At 34.8% G+C, this 22,319-nt stretch overlaps 1 protein-coding gene across 7 annotated transcripts in view; it reads right to left on the reverse strand.

The window, feature by feature from the left end:
* Positions 1-1,101: 1,101 nt before the first annotated feature.
* Positions 1,102-22,319, reverse strand: part of NLGN1 (neuroligin 1) — an 845,829-nt gene continuing 824,611 nt past the window's right edge. For 5 of the 7 annotated variants that reach the window (XM_059163446.1, XM_059163445.1, XM_059163444.1 and 2 more), the window contains 3 exons: positions 12,500-12,712; positions 8,280-9,069; positions 1,102-7,444 (listed from right to left, as the gene is read on the reverse strand). In XM_059163446.1, coding sequence (XP_059019429.1) covers positions 6,622-7,444; positions 8,280-9,069; positions 12,500-12,712 — 1,826 coding nt within the window. In that variant the 3' untranslated portion in view covers positions 1,102-6,621. The remainder of the gene's footprint in view (positions 7,445-8,279; positions 9,070-12,499; positions 12,713-22,319) is intronic. The other 2 variants (XM_059163450.1, XM_059163447.1) reach the window with 1 other exon arrangement.

Raw genomic sequence — 22,319 nt, forward strand, 5'->3', positions numbered from 1 at the left:
TATGCTAGCTACTAACCTGCCTGAGGAACAGAGGGAGCTAATTCCTAAAAGCACCACTCATTTAGATTACCTGGACACATTGCCCACAAATTCCGCCTTCTTAGAGAAGAAGGCATAAAGAGCAATGGGAGAGGGCATGCAAAGAGAAGCTGCAGGAGGCAGTAGAAACTTCTCCTTTGGTGCAGGCAAAGTCAACTCCAAGAATGAGGCTGAATATTTTCAGGGGAGAGAGAGAAATGCTTTACGGGGATATTCAAGGAAACTTTCCAAATTGGGGCAATAGGAAGTACTTCAAATTATGGCACTTCATTGGAAAATGTTATTTTCATATAAGCATGTATAGAATATATTTGGGACTGGTTTCTTTTTTGAACTCAGAAATAACATTCCGTAACCTGTAAGGAAATGTAAAAATGTAGTAAAAAAAAAATGTAATCATGTAAAACAACATCAAACCCTATAAAACATCTAAGCCCTTTTGCAGAATGTGAAACTCTGAATATTCTTTTAAACTGTTCATGTGGTACTGTTGGCTGTGTGTGGCCACAGAGACCTGCAAAAACAATGACAGTTCTTTTATGTAGCAATTTGGAAATAGTGATCTTTAGGCTCTATTTTGGGAAATTTTATGATGTCTTATTTGTTTAACTGTATTCTTAGCTAGGGCTATGTACAGATGAGCAATGCCCATAGTTCATTCAGTCCTCCCTACTGAGATCAGTATTGATTAAATAGAACAAGACTAGAAATCGATCACTCTAGATTTTATTTTTGTTTGTTTCCAGTGACACAATTAGCGTGAGGCCTGGCTCAAGGATTAAATTCATCGTCTCATCCTAAATACTATTAATCTTATTCTCTAAGGACAATGGATTATGGGTTAAAGAGATTTATTTAAATCTCTGCTCTCTTTTTTTTATAAGTTGCCATACATCTCTATGAAAGAACTATTTGGAGGCAAAAAGCCACTGATTTAAAATTGAGAAGTTTTTCTTCCTTTTTTCCTTCCTTCACTTCCTCGCTCCTTCCTTTTTTCTCCTTCCTCTTTCCTCTCTTTTATGACAAGCTGTGCAATGAACGTGCCTGAGTTCCTGAAATTTACTCTCCAGACTTTTTCCCCTGCATTCACCAGAGGTGAATAGACCAGAAACTGTCATTGTTTCCATCAAATTGGAACTGTCAGCACATGTATGGGCAATATATAGAAGTTGGAAAGGAACATTTATCTTGGAAATGTTTTTGTGTGTCACACAGAAGAAATTATTTCTGAGTTTAAAAATAGTCAACACAACTTGGAAAACATGGTAATATTTATTCATGATAATAAACCTGTTTTAATGAAAGTCACGGATGTCCAAACACAAACTGAATCATGACACCCAATGGCCTTTTTTTTTTTTTTTTACAAAAACCATGACATATGTCCCATTAATTTGCTAAATGATATGAGTGCAGAAAAGATGAATCAAAAACACTAAAATTCTTTTAAACCCTCTAATAATAGACATCAACCCTAGACATGGCATTCAAAAATAGTCCCTTTACTTTAACTTCATCTGCTGAGTTTTTTTTACTAGACCTTTACAGATTTCTTTAAAGCTTTAATTGTTATCATTCATTTCAACACAAAACTGCTAGCACTTTGGCTTGACCTTCTACAGAAGATTAAACTCTATGACATTAGTACATATGCAGTAAGGTACACAAAGTCATTTGTAAATATGTGAGTCTGAAAGGGCCATCACAGACATCCAATAAACCACATATCAAATATATACCATGTGGTATATATAATGGTTGACTAGAAAAAAATGATATACTTCCTAACTTATGTTTGTCCCTAACAACTTCAGACTCCTTTTAAATTAAACTTACCTATTTAGAAAAAAGTCAAAGTTTGTGAGAGATTTAAGTTGCTACCCTTAAATACTATTAAATCTGATGCCTCAATAATTATTTGTTCTTTTCAAAAAAATTCACCTTCCTCTTTTCTAGGAATAGTTTGGACCCATTTGCTGTCATACAAAAAATCAGTTAAATGCAAGAAAAGACCTTTCTAAATAAAATTTTTCTTACTGGAAATTTTAACATGGTCATCCTATTGCATCTTTTCAATTGAATTATCAGGATCTGCAGATTTAAAAAAGACAATGAGGTTTATAAATAAAATCCCAGGAAGAAAGGCACTTATACCCTGCACACAGTTATTCTAGTCTGTATACTCTGTAACCTTTATCAAATGGAATGGATTTCTGGCCTGTGTACAAATACATCAAAATGCCAGAATAAATTCAAATCAGAATGCTTTTGAAAGAGAATCAAGTTGGCTACCAAACGCTTCATATTGGTAGGATAGTTCTTTAGAGGCTTCGGATGGAAATTTGAAGTGTATGTTATCATATCAAGTGCAGGAGAGGTATAAGGCTGTTGGAGAAATTCCCTCTGTTAATTGACTAAAAAGCCAAAACAATTGTCTTTAAGAGTAAAGCTTGACAAGATAATTAAATGAATGATAACAAAATCTCAGCAGGGAAATGCCCATTAATTGAATTTATTTGGGAGCATGTTTTCACAAGTATAACCAAATTGTCTAATTTTCACTCACATTAAAAACTGATAGTCTATAACAACTAATTATTAGAGATGAAGTAAAAGGCCCATACTTTGAACCAATAACACAGAAGGAAACAAACATCAAAGGATTGCCATGATATTTGACAGCTTCCTAAAAATTCCATTCATCATTTTGCCCTGTGAAAATCTTTCAGTGAAACTCGCCAAAGGAAAAAAATCCCAGTAATTTCTATGTAGTAGTGTTTTTAGAGCTGAAACATGTTTGTCACATTCTTTGTATCTTTTCATGATACTAATATGTGTGTCGGTATGGGTATGTCAATAGGCAAAATAGCTTGAGAAGAACATGTTACAGATATAACAATTGAGTTTTGGCATTTCTTTTCTGTAAGAAAATTAGTGCCTTGTTTTCCTCTTTCATATCACTTATGGTTAGTTATTTTTAAAAATTTGGTTGCCGTGCTCATGTTGTTCAGATAAAAAAATTTTAAATTTAAGCATCATTATGGCCAACTTTTAAATTTGAAATGAGGGATGAAATAAATTATACTTTATTCAGACTTTCTTCTTTGAGCTGTGAGCATGATCTCTCCAAATTCAAATTGGATAGTTTTAATGCTTTAGCAAATGACTTTCCAATGTCCATAAAGCTAATGATGAGCCTTAAGATACATCTGTAGTATTCAACCAGATTTTGTTCATAGTCAACATACTCAATAGAAATGCAAATCTATGAAATCTGTTACATTCATATTTCTAACCCCATACTCTACATACATACAACACCTGGTAATAATTTTATATAATAGCAAAACAATGAAATAAAGTCCATTTTTGGCTTAATGTTTATATAAATTCTAACCACACTTGGCTATTTCCTCCTGAGGGAGGAAAATCTGAATTGCCAAAAATGCCAAAATATCATTTTAATAGGTAATGCCAAAAATGTCATTTTAATTTTGTGACTTAATTTTTTCTAAAGAAAATTGTCTAAATAAATACATTTTAAAGATATTGGTTAAAATGTAACAATATTCAAAAATATTTTTTGCATTTAAAAATTATGTTTCAGCTTTAAAAACAGTTCTTAATGTTCTGTTTATTGTGGGAAACCATTTTACACTCAGAAAACTAGCTGCTGTAATTATAAAACTAACAACTAACACTCATTCACAATGACTTTATCACAACTTGAGAACAGTAATAAAACCTAGAACTGCTTTTTACCTGCCACAAAGTTGATACTACATTAATTTAGAAAAAAGACTAGGACTGTGTTTGTTTTCCTAAATCATTTCCCTAAATTAATATAACGCAGATGTCAGTTGTGGCATATATAGGTAGATTGTTAGATTAATTTAGAGCAACAGATATGCAGATAGATATAAATATGGCCATCATTAAGATAGAAGAGAACGCTTGATTTTGCCAAGTGAAGTAATGCACATGAAAGATTTCACTCATATCTTATTTATTGCCATTTCTGTTTCTTTTTATCTTTTGTTTAACTGGTGTAATAAAAGACAGTTTTGTGATTAGCAATATTTCAGATGTTAAGCAATTCTTTTTCTTGGTTTACATTGGCAGTTCACAGTCTAAAAGCATAGCCATATTAAGCAAAAGCTGCATGTAGACCGCTCTGGGTTTTGAAGACTTTTTGCCTCAACAGAGATTTTTACTTGAAGTTATAGAGTACTATCTACATTTAATTGATAGTTAATAATTGGGAATGGGAATTACAAGGAAAGAAATTTCTTGATACAGAAGATTTTCTCTCAGTGTCAGCTTAATGTCTTGCTCAGCATTTTTTAGTTCTCTTAGGAGGGTAACTGTTTATCCATTACTTTATGATAGTCTAATCACCCTTATATTATGAACCTAGCAATTCTCGATCCATGAAATATTGCACATTTATTTCCAATAGGCCTTTTCCTTGACGATGAAAATCAGAACCTGTGTTTCTAACTGAGAAGAATTGGCACATTTTATTTCTACAACACTTTCACATAAGAGGTATTTAAAAATACAAAGCTAATATTTTTCATGAGTTCCCGGGCTTATAAATTCACAATGTTAAAGTTTCATCAGTTTCATCTTAGATGAGACTTGCCTTTAAATACACATGTGTTTTCTATAGAAGTTATCTATATGTCTTCAAAAACCCAACTGGTCTAGAAAAATGACTCTCTGAGACAGTCATGTTTCTTTTGTTATTAAAAAAAAAAGACAAAACAGCAATAAACATTTTAGCTCTTTAATGAGCAAAGATCATGTCTCTTAGCATTGGACTAATAGTCATTATCCAGATTATCTTTATTTCACGCAATGACCAGTGACATGGCCAAGATGTACAAAGTTGTTTCCATCAAGTAGTATACAATTTTTTTTTTTTGTATAATAAGCTTTCATTCTTGAAAAAGAGTAACTGAAAAGAAAGGTTTCTGTTACTGCAGTTAGTTTGTCAGAGAAAGTTCTTTGCATTATCTTACAAACTATCAAAATTGCTAGTCATCTGAAAAAATGTAAAAAAAAATCACATAACTTTAGTCTAATAGAAATATAGTACAGGTAAGAGAGAAAGTATTTATCAGGATGTGCTCTTTAAGTCCATCTCAATTTTTTTTAATATAAATGTACATCTGATTACATATACAAACATTTGGAAAGGTCTGTGATATACTGTTACTGGTAAACAACAGGGGGATGAAGAGTTTCCTGTGGTCTTAGAGTATTCATTTAAAATCACACATACGTGTAAGACTAAAATCCTCCAGGTGTTGACTCTCCTTCTAGGTTCTGCATCTATGTAGTACTCTACTGAGATTGGGTGAGTAAATTCCAGTGAATGAGCCTCAGTGAGAAAGATAAGTGATATGAGGAGGGATATAACTGTATATTGAATTCTTATTAGTAAACATTTTGTCATGCAACATGAGTAAATCAATTAACTGAGAACTGTAATCAGAGTGGTAATTTGGGGCATCCTCATATCATAGAAGACTGTTGCAAGTAACTCTTTGGACACACTTCACCTTACCAAAAGGAACAAAATACAGAATAACAAAAACCACAGCAAATTATAGATCCTGTAACACATGTCCAATTAGGGTTGTATTTCTATAAATTATTTAGATTGGGATGAAAAGAACATTAAAAATACAGGAACTTCTTTTTTCCTGGGATTCGTATCAGCGAGTATTCACCACTATGCCTATAGTTTCTTCAAATACCTTTAATAACTAATTCTTCCTATTATCAAAACTACTGTGAATTATTTACTTCTAATTACTTTTGCCCCTTAAAATCTTCTTTAGGTTCTGCCAATTGATAGAGGAAGCTTCTATTAAAGACTCCAATGGGATGAGAAGAATTTTAATTACGGCTTAATCAGCAGCACAGCCACCAAGCATATAAATTATCATGCACATCGTGCTAAAAATATCCAGTTTCCTTTATCCCCACAACTTTATACTGACAGCACTTATGTGATAATGTCGTACCTGCCAGTCTTTAAACTTCTTTGTTTTACTGGCAAATTTCAGCATGAGCCTCCGCTAAGGCCATTAACAGCATTGGTGCTTTGTGTACTTATCCAAATATGTAAATATGGTCTACACAATAAAACGCCTCCAAATAAAAACTGGTGAAAATTATCTGACATTCCATTGGTGTGTCCCTTGTGCATATTCATGGTTGCTTTTTATTTTTATGATTTATATTTCAGACATAGTTCTTTCCTGTTTGGTGTTCCACATGCCTAATTCCATTATGTAACATAAATCTTCAAAAAATTAATTCTTGAATGTGAATGAAAAAGTATCATTCAGAACAATTGCTTCAAGCAATTGAAATTCATTTTTAAAGTTGATTTGTGTATATATGTACAATTTTTTTTTTTTCAAAACCCCCAAAGTTCTTGATATGTATATTCACATAATATTCCTCCTTATTTAAATAGTAAGAGTCTTGTAGGTTGAAAGCCAAGGAATCTTCAGTAATCTTTTACTGCAATCCATCAAAAAAATAGAGTTTGTTTCTCTTATCTGGCTATACCCTGGTTGTTGAATGTGAATGGGGGTGGGGATGGGGATGGGGCAGAGTATTGTTCTGTCCTCCAGTAAATGTATTGAATGTGTGTAAGGGTTGAATCCCTGGTATAGTGTTGGGAATCATTGTAATGGTGTTGGGTGTCATTAAGGGAACATCATCAGGTGACCTCCTCATAGCTAGTGTGTAATCTGGGGGGCAGGCGGTCCGAAGAACCACCTCATGTGGATGGATGGACTCACATTCATGATCCAAATCAGTGTGCTTCATTTGGAGGGACATGATCTCCTCTTCTTGTGCGTGGGTCAGATCATTGGTAGTAGTGCGCTGAGGGCTGCATCTCCTGTGAACATCATGTCTCCTCTTATCCTTTTTGTAGTACAGGGCTGCAAAGGCAAGGATGTTCAGAAACAACAGTGATGCTCCAACCGCAATAGTGACGCTCAGCTCTGTGGAGTAGTCCCTTTGATCCACTGAAAATGGACTTGGTTGTTGTTTGGGATCGTCCTGCTTGGCAGTGGGAAATGCTGATGTGACAGGTACAGAATTCTTTCTCGTAGGTCTGAAAGTGATGTCGGTTGATGGCACTTTAGTTGTTGTCGAGGTATACTGAGAAATGTCATTGAGATTATGTAGATGAGGTACCAGCTCCAACCAGAGGTTCACCTTATTGGCTCTGTAATGTTCTTTAACTCTTGGTTTTAATCCAATATGGAGATAAAGTTGATCTTTCTGGGAATATCTGGTCCATGCTACTTCTTCGAAGCGGTTGGGTTTGGTATGGATGAATTTCGTGTCTTGAGGGACTGGTTGATTTGGGTCACTAGGAAAGAAAAAAGCACTGTGAGAACAAATTGTTTTATTCTTTTTCTTAGCTAAAAGAGTAGTAGTTTAACATCGAATTGGAGAGGTACATTAGCAGGTTAGCAAGGCCTTAGACTGTGTTTTAATAACAACGGGGTCAACTTAGAAACACAGATCCTATTGCAGGCAGCTTAGGTGGATGATAATGTAATAAGAGTAAGCCTCACATTCTCATTCTTTTTGCCCATTTAAAGATGGGCTATGATCTACCCAAAGATATAAAAATTCATATACATATGCATTTGTCTCCTAGGCAAACTAACAAGGACAACATGGGATTGAGGAAAAGACTTGAGTTTTGGAATTGGCTTATGAGGTTTTAAGTCCTAATAGTGCAACATACAAGACATATGAATATCTATTTGAGGCTAGCCTCTTATCACCTCAGTCCCTTATTTGCAAAATTGATTAACAATACCCGACCTGTCCATCTAACAAAAAAGGTAGAAGGATCAGAGGGCAAACAATACTATAAATTGGAAAGCACTATAAAATATTCATCACTACTAAATAATAATAACAAGTCTTGTGTAATAAAAAATACAAAATAAGTTTAATTATTGAGTAATGCAACAGGTTTCAAGGCTTTCTTAGTAAACTTCTAAAAAATAAGAACTAATAAAGCAATGCTTTCTGAAATAGCACTATATAGAATTTTGAATAAAGAAACCTAATACTTTATTGACATAAATTTATTAAATGAAATCACTTGGACACAAAATGTGTATTATTTTTAAATGCTTACAAGGATATTTTTATTAAATTATAGAAAATTTTATTCCTTAGGTACATACCCAGTTTTGGCAAAATTTGTCCAGTATGTCATTACAACTGCACTCAGCATCACATCATTTTTGGAGAAATTGCAAGGAAATAACTCTGTAGGTCCAATCATGGGGATTCCTAGTACGTAGGGAACCTCATCTCCATGAGCTGCATCAGCCCAAGCTGGAACTTGATCTGTTTGGCAATGATGGTAAAAGGCATAGAAATATGTAGGTGAACCAAAGTTTGAGTGAAGATCTGCTGTAGCTACAGCTGGTGCTACCCACTGATGGTCTGTAAACAAAGCCAATAAGGTCTTCCTTCTGGTTTCAGGGTTATGACGGTCAGCCCAGTCAGTATACATGAATTTAATGGTTTCTCTTAAAACATCTTTGCCTTCAGGATATCCATATAAATTATCAACAAAATTAGAAACAGCAAAGTCAAAATCACTAGCTGATATACCATCATCACTATCTACTATATTTTCAACAAATTTCAACCCTTCCCCTTGGTTAACTCCTAACATTATATCATAGTTGAGAAACTCTCCTTGCTCCATCAATATCTGAGGGTCATCTGGTATTACATCACCATCAATCACAGGTCCAAAGGCTATGTGGTATCGTGCTGGTTGAATATCTTGGTCAACAAGTTCTTTGTAAGGCTTCTTCTGTAGGCATTCCACTAACTCTACTGTATCTGAAACATTGCAACCAACTTTTGTGGCCAACATTCTAGCGTATTTTGCAGGTTGGAAACTAACAGCCCAGCTGGAAAGGGCTGTTCCACTTTGAGCTATGGCTCGTTGGAAAAGTCCTATGGGAAAAACAACAAAGAATTTGAGATGACTTTAGAATAATGTTGTGGCAAAACAGTAACATCTGATATTTTAGATGTGTATATAAAAACCCATATACAACTCAAGAAACAGGAAGATAGAGACATTTTTGCTTAAGAGAAGGTACATAAAGTCATCCCCAGGGTATAAGGAGTCCGAGAGGTAGACTAAGTCCTGTGCTTTGAGTGGCAACTGCTTTAGGGATCAAGAGGTCTAAATTGTTTGGTGTCTCAGAGAGGCAGTAAGCAAGGAGAGAGGGAGAATGTGTAAATATTAGTGATAAGAAGTCCCAAATATTTTTTTCAATCCACATGTAAACACTCATGTTATAAAAGTCAACCAGATGGGCTCTCTCCCCCTTAATTCCTCATTAGACTTGATATTGTTTTTTGAGACCATTTCTTCCAACTTGGCTATACACATCTTCCTTCAAAATGGCTCTGTATGTTTGTTTTATTCAGATTTATTTAAAAAAAGGATTGTTGGGAGCTTACACAACTACTGGGGCTGGGGATTTGCTAATACCCTGGGGATGGCCCTGAAGGCACACAAAACAGAATATCACTTTAGACATACTCTTTCCAGCTCTTCATGTCAGACATAGTATGCTGAATATTCATCTTTCGGAAGAAGATATAACATTTGAAGTGTTTTCACTAGGTTAAAGAAAAAACCATCAGCAGAAAGATTCAGTGGGGGGTGATTTAACTTTTTCCACTGTTGAATGTGCACTGCTATATTTTATCATAAAAGATGAAAAATACATGGTCCACTGCTTTTAACTTAATTGCATTTAAGAATTATAAATCATGGTCCCATATGCAGTTTGATAAGAGCTGCATGCCATTCAAATTTACAAATGTACTTTATCTACCCATTAAGGTATTTTCAAATAAAATTCTTGTTTTAAAAACACAATTTACCTATTTTCTTTAAAAAATTATATTTATTATCAATTTCCAAATATAGCTTTGTAGTTCAGTTATTTAAACACATGCTCAATTATTCATATGTGTTAATGAGATAAGAATTCTTTTCACAAAAGTACTAAAGCAGTGTCTGAACTAGAAGCAAAGTTTTAGATTTTTCTCCAAACATACATATTTATTCAAAATGTCTATAATATGCTCCTAGATAATTCTAAAAATATTCAAAAAGTCAAACTGTACCAATTTAAATTTGTTTTGGTTTCTGACATCTTTATGAACGTATTTTTAGTTTGCCAGAGCAAAGTATGCTAGAGCGAATGATATAAATACAGACAATTTCTAAAAATTACATAGGCTATGTGTTTGTTAACATTTGCTCAGAGAAATATTTTACTAATTCAAAACTTTTCAACTAAGGTAAACCTGGTGATTATTTCCCTGAAATTTCAGGGGCTCAATAATATTAACTAAATATACCCCAAAAGTTTTGGGAAAAATTTACATCATATTAAATATAGTCTGAAATGTGCCATCTAGACAGTATTGGAAAAATCATATATTTTTATCATTTGTGAAAATGCTTATTATGTTTATATAATCCATGGTGGACTCCTGGTATAAACAGTCCTAAGCATTGCTGTAGCTCTGGGGTTTTTTAGACTTTAAATCTATGTCTGCACTGGAGACAGAATTAGCCTGATGATTTTAAGATGTCTCCGGGGCATATTCTGGTAGAAAAAAAAATCAAGCAGCCTTTTGTGGAGGTAGGTTTAAGACTAAGCCAAATGTAAGTCCACTTCTCTGGCCCCACAAGGACAGTTTTCCTTGAAGAGTGTGATGGAATTTTATATTTTCAAATGTTGGCATAGCCACTGGCCTCTGTTTACTATATCATCAATTGATGAATAGCAGTGCTAGCCAATGAAGTAATTAGCTTATCTCTTTATCAGTTGCTAGTTTTAGATTAGTTGACCGGCTTTGGTGCCCATTTTTGCTCTCTATCTAGAAAAACTTTTAGACTAAATAGGAAGAAGTAACATTTGAGATCAAATGACCCTAAGAAGTCTGAACGGATTGTCTAATGTTAACTATATAAAGACTGGCATTAGTACAGTCCTCAGCTAGAACCATCTAATCTCTTCAATGAAAAGAACCTAAACAACAAATTTTGTTATTTCAAAATAAGCCACTTAATTACAGACCAATATCTCTATACAATTGGAAATGTTCTCATATGTTTCATTTTGTCATCTCAAATCAGAGCTCTACTAACATAAATGAGATGTTATATAAACTATATCTATAAATTAAGTCTATGATAATATATGATTCTCCAAATATATATACTCATTTAATGATAGGCTGTTCTTCGGAAATAACACATCAGTGTATCTTTGATACTGAAAACAAATATTCTATGTCTGATGCTCACATCATAAAACTCAGTCTTACAAATCAAGATGCTTCATGAATTACACTTGACAGCATATACTTCCTTCATATATATAAAATGACAATAAAAAAGCAGAAAACACAAAATGGTCTATGTTAATGTGTATTCTTCATCTTCCTATCTGTTATGTCTAATGGAGAGAAAGTATTTGCTTTTACAGATTTTTTCCAACATAACACTTCTGTTCTGGTGGATATTTCAAGTTAATAATGGGATTAGAATGAGTGACTTAAACTCATGGTAAAATGGGAATCTATACAAAAACCAACGTGATGAGCCTTGGACAGGCACTTTGGAAAAAGGGTGTCAAGGCCAGAAAATGGAGACAAAAAAAAAAATATTTCATGGGTTTATGCAGCTTAGTCCTCCATGCTGCTTTAAAGCCAAGCTTTGGGTGGGTGGGAGGTGGAATAAACATTTTGAAGTTGAAAACAGAAAAAGCACAGATTCAAACCTAATTTTCCTTTTAAGGAAAAGCTCTACTAGTGACCTTGATGCTTTGACAATTTTGGATCATGCATGCAAAATAATCAAACATCCATTCTGTACTTAGATAACAAGTGAAAATCTTGTTTCCAGACAAACCAGCTTATCACTGCTTCCTTCTCTTCTTACCAGTAAAGGGTTTTACATCTATTGTCTTGAAAACAGATTATAAACAATCTTTGCATTTAAAAAGAACCTGTCTTTGATTTTTGATTACTGAATAAACAGAGATGACAACTGTGAACATCTTTGATTTTCCCCAAAATTACCCTTTGAGAGGAAAGAAAAGTAACTGTAATGCTAACTGTTCTGAAGTGTGCTTGAAAGGGCATCCTTACCAAGCTCCACGGGAGACAAAGAAAAGAGTTTGACAAAAATTGAAACATGCATAGAAAAGCTGAAGAAACAAAATTTTAAACAGTTATTGAGCTCAACCTAACACTCAGTTTGAACAGAGAGATATATACAGAGCATCACATACTACTGATGGTGGTGGCATGCAGACACCAAAATTGTCAAAATTTGCAACCTGCATAATACCTTTGGTTGAATTGCTCCAACGGTTACCTTCAGAATAATGGGATAAAGTCAGGAGATTGACACATGAACCCCCAGCGCCAGATCCAAAAACAGTGATTCTTAAGGGGTCACCACCAAAGAATCCAATGTTCTCACTAGTCCATCTTAAAGCCTGTATGAGATCAAGGAGTCCATAGTTTCCTTTTGCAGCCTGATCCCCTGTGCTCAAGAAACCTGGAAGATCAAAATGAAAAGACACCTTAGAACACCTTTTTGAGTTGACATGAATCAAATAGACATTCAATTTAAATGCAGTTGAAGCCTGTGTTTATCAAGGTGAGTAGAGTCCAAGTTCCTTAGTTAAAAACTTATTTCCCACCAGAACAAAAGAATATACTTTAGGAAGAAGAGTAGACACTGAAGTCTGAAAAATGACATTTACCTTCCCCAGGTTACCCAGGTAACAGGAGGCAGATAAAGAGAATAAAAACATTCTGAAAAACCTCAGGGGAGACATTCTACCAGCCAAATTACTTAGAGACATTTGGGATAGTACCATGGGGCATATGAGAATGTGTTTTTGCATAAAACACTGTGTCAGTCCACCAGTCACTCATGGTCTAACACAGTTGGAATTTAAGGAATGTGTTGCAAAGTGGCAGGGTGTGAGCGTGAAGAGCAGGGGTATTTTTCTAACATTTGTGCATAAAATTATATGCAACTCTTTGTATGTAGATGTATATGTGCATTTTTATCAAAGATGGCCCATGTTTAAGAAAGAGTCACTGTGTTTGAAATAATTTGGGGCCACATTTTGGAATACCTTAAATGCTAAACAAAGCATACTGGCTTAATTAGAAAACAACATAGAATAATTAAAGATTTTTTTTAATTAGAGATTTTTGAAAGATTTAGACTCATATATCTAGAATGTTTAAAGCTGCGTTTTATAGTAAATCTGAAAATCAGGAGGCATATATGCTGCATAAGAAAAAGCAAGAAAGTAGAGGAAGCGTTACAAGGATCTGATCTGACAGAGTGGCAAAGAGAAAAAAGGAGAAAAAATAAAATCCTATAAGAACTGAGTGAATTTCTTATACACAGAAGTTGTTTTAGAAGAGGAGTGGAAGATATTACTTTAATAATACTTTAAATATATTCATTCATTTAACTGACTTAATAGCTTTTATAATGTTCATTATAACTTATAAAACAAATATCTCCTCTCTAATATATTTCCACATTTGGTATAAATGCGAAAGTATAAAGTAATTCATAAAAGATTCCATTTTATTGACTATTCACATATTGTGTGGAAAATATTTAGAGATATACTACATATGAAGTGATTATTATATTCAGGGATGTAATTTCCAATCCACCAAGTTTATAGAACTAATTTTTTTTTAAAGACTTTATTTATTTATTTGACAGACAGTGATCACAAGTAGGCAGAGAGGCAGGCAGAGAGAGAGAGGGAAGCTTTCTGCTGAGCAGAAAGCCTGATGCGGGACTCTATCCCAGGCCCCTGAGATCATGACCTGAGCCGAAGGCAGCGGCTTAACCCACTGAGCCACCCAGGCGCCCTATTTGTTGTCTTTATTAAGGTCAGCCAACCAATCAAATCTACCTTTTAAGACCCGAGAAAGTAATATTACATGCTTGTATGAATTCTTTGATTTCTGATGTTTTATTCAAACAAAACTTTGTGGTTCAGCCAAGGGTGAAAAATGAATGTTGAGTAAATCACTGCCTCAAAAGACATAGTTTGCTAATTACCCGAGGGATATGCATTGGCAGCATTCGCTATACCTTGCTCCCCAGTGAAGTGTCATTTAAAGTTCTCTTTAAACTTGATGTAGCAGCTGTGTCCTTAACAGTAGAATTATTTCAGACCACTCTAGCTGGAACTTTACATTGGGTTGTCCAACTGCAGTCCAGGCATGGCAGAACCGAATTTTACAAAGATCCTAAAGTGTTGCTTACCGCCATGATTAGTTTGGAGACGATTTTTCCCTTAATACCACTTAAGTCATTCCCTATGGTCACGCATTTATCAGCCTCTTCTGGCCTTCAGTTGTAAGCTCCTAGAATGTATGACTAATTGATGTCCTGACACAATGACACATTATTTTTGTAAGACAGAATAATAATGATTACATGATCTTCTCTTTTGGGGGGAGATAGCAACAGAATTTTCCAGAAAATAATATCCAACTGTCTAATTTACTTGACTCACTAGTATAAAACCTTGAAAAAATATTACTCTGGAATTCAAAGTAAACTTTCAAAATTCATAATTACAAGTATGCCAAGAATTATTTCAAGTGGCTCATGTATACACTACAATTCTCACCTGACTGTGTGTTCAAATAGAATTTATTTAATATCATTCTTCCCACCTAAAAATTTGTCCATTAAAAAACATCTCCAGGGCACCTGGGTGGCTCAGTGGGTTAAGCCTCTGCCTTTGGCTCAGGTCATGATCTCAGGGTCCTGGGATCGAGTCCCGCATCAGGCTCTCTGCTCAGAAGGGAGCCTGCTTCCCTTCCTCTCTCTGCCTGCCTCTCTGCCTACTTGTGATCTCTCTCTGTCAAATAAATAAATAAAATATTAAAAAAAAAACCCCAAAACATCTCCAAACATTGTTTTTCCTACATGGACTATGAGTTCTACTGATCTGATTAAATTTACTGAGCAGGTTTGGCATCAATGTGATGTTTACCTCATCTGGCGAGTAGGATTACTTTCAGGTGTTAGTGAGAAACCAAGCAACTGAACATGGGTCCACAAGCCCTTGGAATGGAAAAATCAGATCAAGCATAAAATAAATGGGCAAGGGCAAAATAAATAAAAACAGATAATCACTGTAACCAGGTACTGGGTTGGGCTGCTGATGTCCACCAAATTCAGATGGGCAGACCTGAAGGAATATAAGAAGCTAAGTTAACTTGTCCAGCAGCAACCCAGCAGCCAATGGGCTGACCCAATTTATATTCAGGTCTCTTACAGAGTAACCACGGAGGCAACATATTTAGAATGTAAAACAAAAGGAAAGCAAGGTGCTTCTTGGTCGAAAAAAAGATTGAAACATATTAAAGGGGGAAACTGAGGCTAGGAAAAATGCAGACTGTTTACATTCGAGATGACATCTAGAATATCAGAAATTGAAGATGTCAGTGACTCTACACTGTAGGTCTGCTTCCTTTTTAGGTGGAGGAGGGAAAATTTGTATGTCTATGCTTATAGTGTTTAATATCTGAAAGTGTTCATATATATGTGTATATATATAAAATAAAAAATATATATAGCTATGTATATTATATATGTGTGTATATATACATATATATATATTTATATATATTTTTAATGAAGGCAGGCATTAACACGTGTTCATGCTATAAAGAAGTAGAAAAGAAATCTGTGTTTATCAATGCCGTTGCCTCGATAAAGATGGATGTGGCTGGTCTTTGAGTCAAACTGATAAGAACTTCAAAACAGAGCCCATATAGTGAGCATCAAAAAGCCAGGCTTGCTGACCTGAGACTTTGAATGATAGTGAGATATTCTTCTAGGGATCGGGGACTATAGATCAGAAAAATAACTCATTAAAGATTTTGCATCTCAAACATACAATAAACAAACAAAAAAAGCCAACATGGGATCAATGTCTCAAATCCTTCCAACTAAAAATCCAATTAAAAATCCCATGTGCTAACTCACCCTATCTTCTTAGCTGCCGAATCTTAGCTCTGTTTCTATTTCCTGCTTTCCACTGACTTATTGTAGGTCTTCCTTTTTTCTTCTTAGATTCATGAAATCCTTCTAATTAGTTGCTCAACCTCCAAACTTCCAGCAAACAAGCCTACCTTCTATTCTGTCACCAGAATCACTTTTGAAAGATATTGTGTTATAATGTTGGACACTGTTATATCAAAATAACACCCCTATGTTAACACATATTGGACAGTTTCCCTTAATTTCCCTTTGAGTCAAGATTGTTTAAAATACAATGCTTTAAAATTTCTCAAATTAGACAATCTGGAGTCTGTGTAGGGAAAAGGAACACACATAATATCATTTAATTACTAATCACCTCAAGCTAACTTCCTTGCTAATATGTTCTCTTGAGAGCTATTGTCTAATTCTTAGAAACAACAAAGGATAAAGTCAAAATAATTTCCTTTTTGTATGTATCGTCTGGGAAAAAAACTTGCACCGAAATGGTTGATATCTTAATATTATATAACTTGGCAGTATTTCCAAAATTTTATATTTTCACATATTTATCTATTGATAATCTATCATCTATCTCTCTATTTATTTATTGTGAGATAATTTGCTTTTTAATGGCTCATTTTTGGGAAAAGTAAACTGAATTACTGGCCAAGTCTCCTGATTGCTGACAGCTGGACACCAGGAAGGTAAAGGTGACTGTTAACAGATGCCTGGAAAGAAGACACCTGTAGATGCCTCTCTATTTTTCAATCCCCAAATGTCCCATATTTTTGCCATCTCCAAGGTCAACAGGTGAGACTGATCCTTCTATATCATAGCCAATGCTGACATTTGTGATTCCATCTCCCACAGATAGTAACGGAGGAAAAAGGCCCTGGTTTGCTTAGCTCTGAATTGTGTAGACTATTCCAATTTCAAGAATGGCCCAAGATATGCGGGAAAAAATAACACCCAGTCCCAGAACCCACACCATTTATTCTTCCTCCCAACCTGAGGCTGTTAATGTACACAGCCCTTGGTCTACATGCCAAGAAATGCTTATGCAATGTTCCCTGAATTCGGCAATTGTGTACTTCCTGCCTATTTGAATCTGGACAACAGACCTGGTATCAAAACTGATAAAATTCCTGCACTTTTTGAATAACTGCTCTCACAGAGAAATGAAAAAGGAGACCTACTGAGCTACTGAGAGGAAAGAGCTACTGAGAGGAAAGAAATCACATTGTTAATTTGTAATTGTTCTGACTATGCAGGAATGTGTCTAATGATTTAGAAGACTAATTTGCTTCAAAGCATGACATTCATGGAGCCACAATGGCTATGCATAAGAAAATCTTCAGCCACTACACAGTTCAGAACTACATAGCTTCAGGAGCAGTAAGGACTATAAAAATATCGCAAATATCTGTCTAATGCATATTTCGGTCTCTCTTACGTGCTCCTGTTTTAATGTGTGTACATGTATTTTGTAATTTATCATTTGTATATATGATGTGCTCCTTTTCTCTATTTTCTCTGAACTCCACCTGCTTCCAAATCGCCATTCTGGACTTGTTTTCTGAGCGAAGGCAGGCATTAACACGTTACAATTCTGTTACAACACGGAGAATAACAATTAAACTTTCCGAATGAAAGAGGCCTATGTCTTTCTTTGATGACAGCAATGAGGTAGGAATTTAAGATCCTCTCAGCAGTTGATATGTTTGGAAAATGCTTTTGGGTAGTATCAGCCTTAAAGAGAGAAAATAGGGCTATACTGGGTAGGGCCCACCCAAAGGAAGAGGAAGGACACACCGACAAGCAAACTGTGTGTGAGCACTTCAGGCTTCTAACAGACAATATTAATATGTGTTTCCCTCTAAACTTTAATCAGGTAGTGAGGATATCTGTTATGAAATAAACACACTTAGTGAATCCTATTAAGTGTAGAAAGCATATTTGTATTCATTGTACATAGTTCCTTAGAATTCAACTCAAACATTTAATTGGGTTGTATTGTAATGAGAATAGTTTTATAAGCCAAAATACTGTGACAATGATTAAACAGAAGACACTGTGTCTTGATTTGCTGATCACTCACTATTTTAGAATAGTTAGCAAAATTGCTTAAACATATTAGTAGTACATTTTTTAGGATGCAAAAAAAAAAAAAGCAGAAAAAAAGATGAGTGATATAGGAATAATTTTGACTATTGTAGGCAGCAGTAGACAACTGCACAAAGCTGAGACCTGGGTGGGAAGAAGGGATGTTGGGATGTTGTGTTCCCAATCCCACACTAGCTGCCCCTGAGAATGACACAGTTAAAAAAAAAAAAAAAAGTGGAAGGGTGGGAGATAAAGTCTGGGTAATGAATAAACTTAACTAATTAACTTAAGACAACTAATTTCATATGAATATTGACAAAACAAGATTGTTTTAGGTATTTTATTTCAATCATAGTAGGATTTTTTGAAGAGATAAATATTATCTTAAGGTATGACTAGAAAAATTTGATAGTCATTAAATGCTACTTTCATTATATTCTTCTCTATTAAAAGTTTATAAAAAATAAAAAAATAAAAAAAAATAAAAAAAATAAATACTAGTTGTACTAACTACAAAAAAAAAAAAAAAAAAAGCTAACCTGCCAGATTCAGTGATTTTAAAACTTTGTTTTTGAAAACTTTCAAAACTACCAAAACATTTCAAAAATAGTACAAACATTGACCAGGTACTTGCCACTCAGATTTCCTTCCTTCCTTCCTTCCTTCCTTCTACGAGCTTTCACTCCATGCCCCCCATCAAATCTGGAATCACATGTTGAATTTAGTTTCCTATTTAAACTCCTTAATCTTGAACAGTTCATTGGTCTTTCTTTGTTTTTCTTGACCTTGATATTTTCCCAAGAATAAAAGTCAGTTATTATGTAGTATGTCTTCCAATTAAGATTTGTCTGATGTTTCTTCATGATTGCATCTCCTCAGATTATGAATTTTTGACAGAAGAACCATAGAAGTAATGTGTTTATCTTAGTTCATCAAAACAACAGGCACACAAGGTTGATTTGTCTCATGACCACTTGGTTAAGGTGGTAATTTTCCACATTTCCCCACCATTAAGTTACTATTTTTTCTCTTTGTAGTTAATAAATATAAGGTAGGCAGATTATGTTGATACTATGTAAATATTCTGTTTCCTGTCACATGGTCATCGCTAATTCTGGCATCTGTTTATGATTCTTATCTTAAACAAATATTAATTTTATCATTTATCTTATAATTAGTTCGAATTGGCGTTAAGAAAAAGATATCCCTTCTCCCCAGTATGTATTCATTCATTTATTCATATCATCATGGACTCAGGATTTTAAATTTTTTCCTAGGGGTTATAATCTTTTCCTTTTATTTATTTTGATGCTTATATTGTCCCTTATTTGGCCAGTGGGATTCTCTCCAAGCTGGCTTTTATGTCATCTTGACATGTCTCTATCATCTTTGAGCACATCCTTACTTCTCCTTGGCACAATAAAAATTGTATTTTTGCAAGAAACTCTTGTGGTCTTAGACTTCCTTTTGGTTAAAATTTTTGAGTAGTCTTTTCATATATAAATTAATTATTTTTTTCTTAGTAAATTATAAAATTAAATTTTAAAAGTAATTTAGTAAAAGTAAATTAAGGTTATGACAATTACTAAAATTATGAAAAAACTTAGTAATTACAAAAAACAAATGGAAGGTTATTCTTGAATTTTGGGGTATAGGGATATCTCATTTGTGAAAAAGTGTCATATAATGAGGTTGAACCACTAACTGGAACAACACTAAATAATGTCACCAACACCACATATGAAGTACCGACATACCACTGCACAACACAAACACATCTACATACCAAGCAAAAATGTTCATGATAACAAATCTGTGACTCACCCTAGTTAAAAATATTTTAATGCCTCAAAGTATATAGATTATGGGAAGAGCATAGTAATATGAGTTACGTATAGTGAAAATCTATAACATAAAGTAGCGAAAGCTACAATATAGAGAAAATTACACCTAAACTACTTCTAATAGACCTTTGATAATGACTGATAATCCAAATTTCTCACTCTCAAATTTTAAGTTACAAAGTTTTTTTTTTTTTTTTAAACCAACTTTTCCTAGGAAGTTTCAATTAGTGATTCTTAAAAGTTTGTGAACGCTACCTAGATTAGAGCCATATGGTATGCCTTTTAGAGCAGCTGCTAAGTATACATAAAGGCACTAGAATTGACCCAAAATATCCCGAGGCAAACCAATTTCAGAGGCTGATGTGGTAGCACCAGCAGCTCGCCTCAGGTAATCTCATTCACTAATGCCAAGGGGATATGTCATAGGTCTTACTTAGATGTTAACAATAAATCCACCTAATATCGAAAATTGGAATAACTTTTTGGGTTGTATTTAAGCCTAAATAACAAGGGGATATTGGCCCCTGCAATCCATTGGAAGTATTGTCTGGAGACCCAAATCTATTGCTGTGTTAATGTGTGAAAGCTCACCAAGGTATCACTCATGTAACTTGGCCTTCAGTTGGAGAAATTTTTCAAAAAGCTTTCTTAGACCAGCAATTCCTACAGTAGCTAATATGGATCTTCAGCTCAGGGGGTCAGGGAATGCTATTGAATAGGGAAGGAAATATTGAAACAAGTAGAAGGTCAATTTAGAAGAAGCAGTGATCTGAATCTCCCCCAGGGTGCCCTCACATTAAGCTTGGATTTGTAATTGAAAATAAATCTTTCATGTCTGGGTGACAAGTCTGAGGTCCTGTTCTGGGTACAGTTTTCACTAAGCATTATATTTTCCAGTTTGAAGTCACTGTCCTTTTCAGCTGATTTGACCTGCAATGCCACAGTAGGACGTTGGCTGCCAAGTGATTAGCTATTCAAGAAAAAAGTGAAACTAATCTCTGTATTAATATACATGAGGTGAAATGAGAAAGAATCTGAGACTCGAAGGCACGGAGACTGATGTTACAAGCTGTGCAGTGAGGCATACTCCCCCAGATCCAGTGCAGAATCAAATCCCACAGAGGAAGGGTGACATTTGGCAGAGGTGGTGCAAGAGACAGCTGCTGTGGGTTGAAGTGACAGCTTGATTTTCTAGCACTTTAATGGAAAGACTTAGTCCTTTTTCAGAATAAAAAGAGCATCCTGTCATTATGGCACTTAGTAAAAGGCACACAAGTGCAGAATTCAATTTTTTCCTTTACATTGAGGACCGGAGGGGTGCTATATTGAAGAGAAAGCATTTTTTTTTTTTTTTTAAATTTGCTGATCTACAAGCCACTTCTCATCACTTTGTGCTTCCCGAGGAACCTGTATATAGACAATGATCCCCCTATTAGGAATAACCCTTCTTTCTCTTAGGGATTCAAATAATCATGAAGACCATTTAATATCACAAATATGAACCTTTTAATGAAAAGTGGTTCATTAAATCCACATTTGGAGGGTACCTACTCTTTCCAGGCATTCTGCTAGTTATTCAATATATAAGACTAATAAGATATGTTCTCTGTTCTTCAGAAAGTTAGTTTTTGTTTGGATGTTTCTAGAACATATTCCTTGGTCTTCCTGCAATCTCATCATGGAAAGAGTGTACGAAAAAGATTCCTTGGACTCTACCTGTTTAACCAGAGTCTTGGAGCGGAATATGCAAGTTCCAAGGTGATTTTGATGCAACTAAAATTTGAAAACTCTGATGTCTTAAAGGTAAAAAAAGTGCAGGGAATTCTGACCAAAAATATTAGGGCTGGAAGGAACTTAATTGAACTAGTGCAATCACATATTTTACAGATGAGAACACTGAAGATCAGAGAGAATATAAACTGCCTGGTGGCACACAGCTGGGTAGGACCCCAGTTTTCTGGTCACTAAGCCCAATGCTTCTAAAGTAAGAATTGGTTTCAAAGAAATTGGCTCTCGCCGGGTGGCTCTGTTGGTTAAGCAACTGCCTTAGGCTCAGTTCATGATCCCAGAGTCCTGGGATTGAGTCCCACATCAGGCTCCCCGCTCCATGGGAGTCTGCTTTTCTCTCTGACCTCCCCTCTCATGCTCTCTCTCACTCTGTCTTTCTCTTTCTC

The sequence above is a fragment of the Mustela lutreola genome, chromosome 2 (assembly GCF_030435805.1).
Source record: "Mustela lutreola isolate mMusLut2 chromosome 2, mMusLut2.pri, whole genome shotgun sequence".
Lineage (NCBI taxonomy): Eukaryota > Metazoa > Chordata > Mammalia > Carnivora > Mustelidae > Mustela > Mustela lutreola.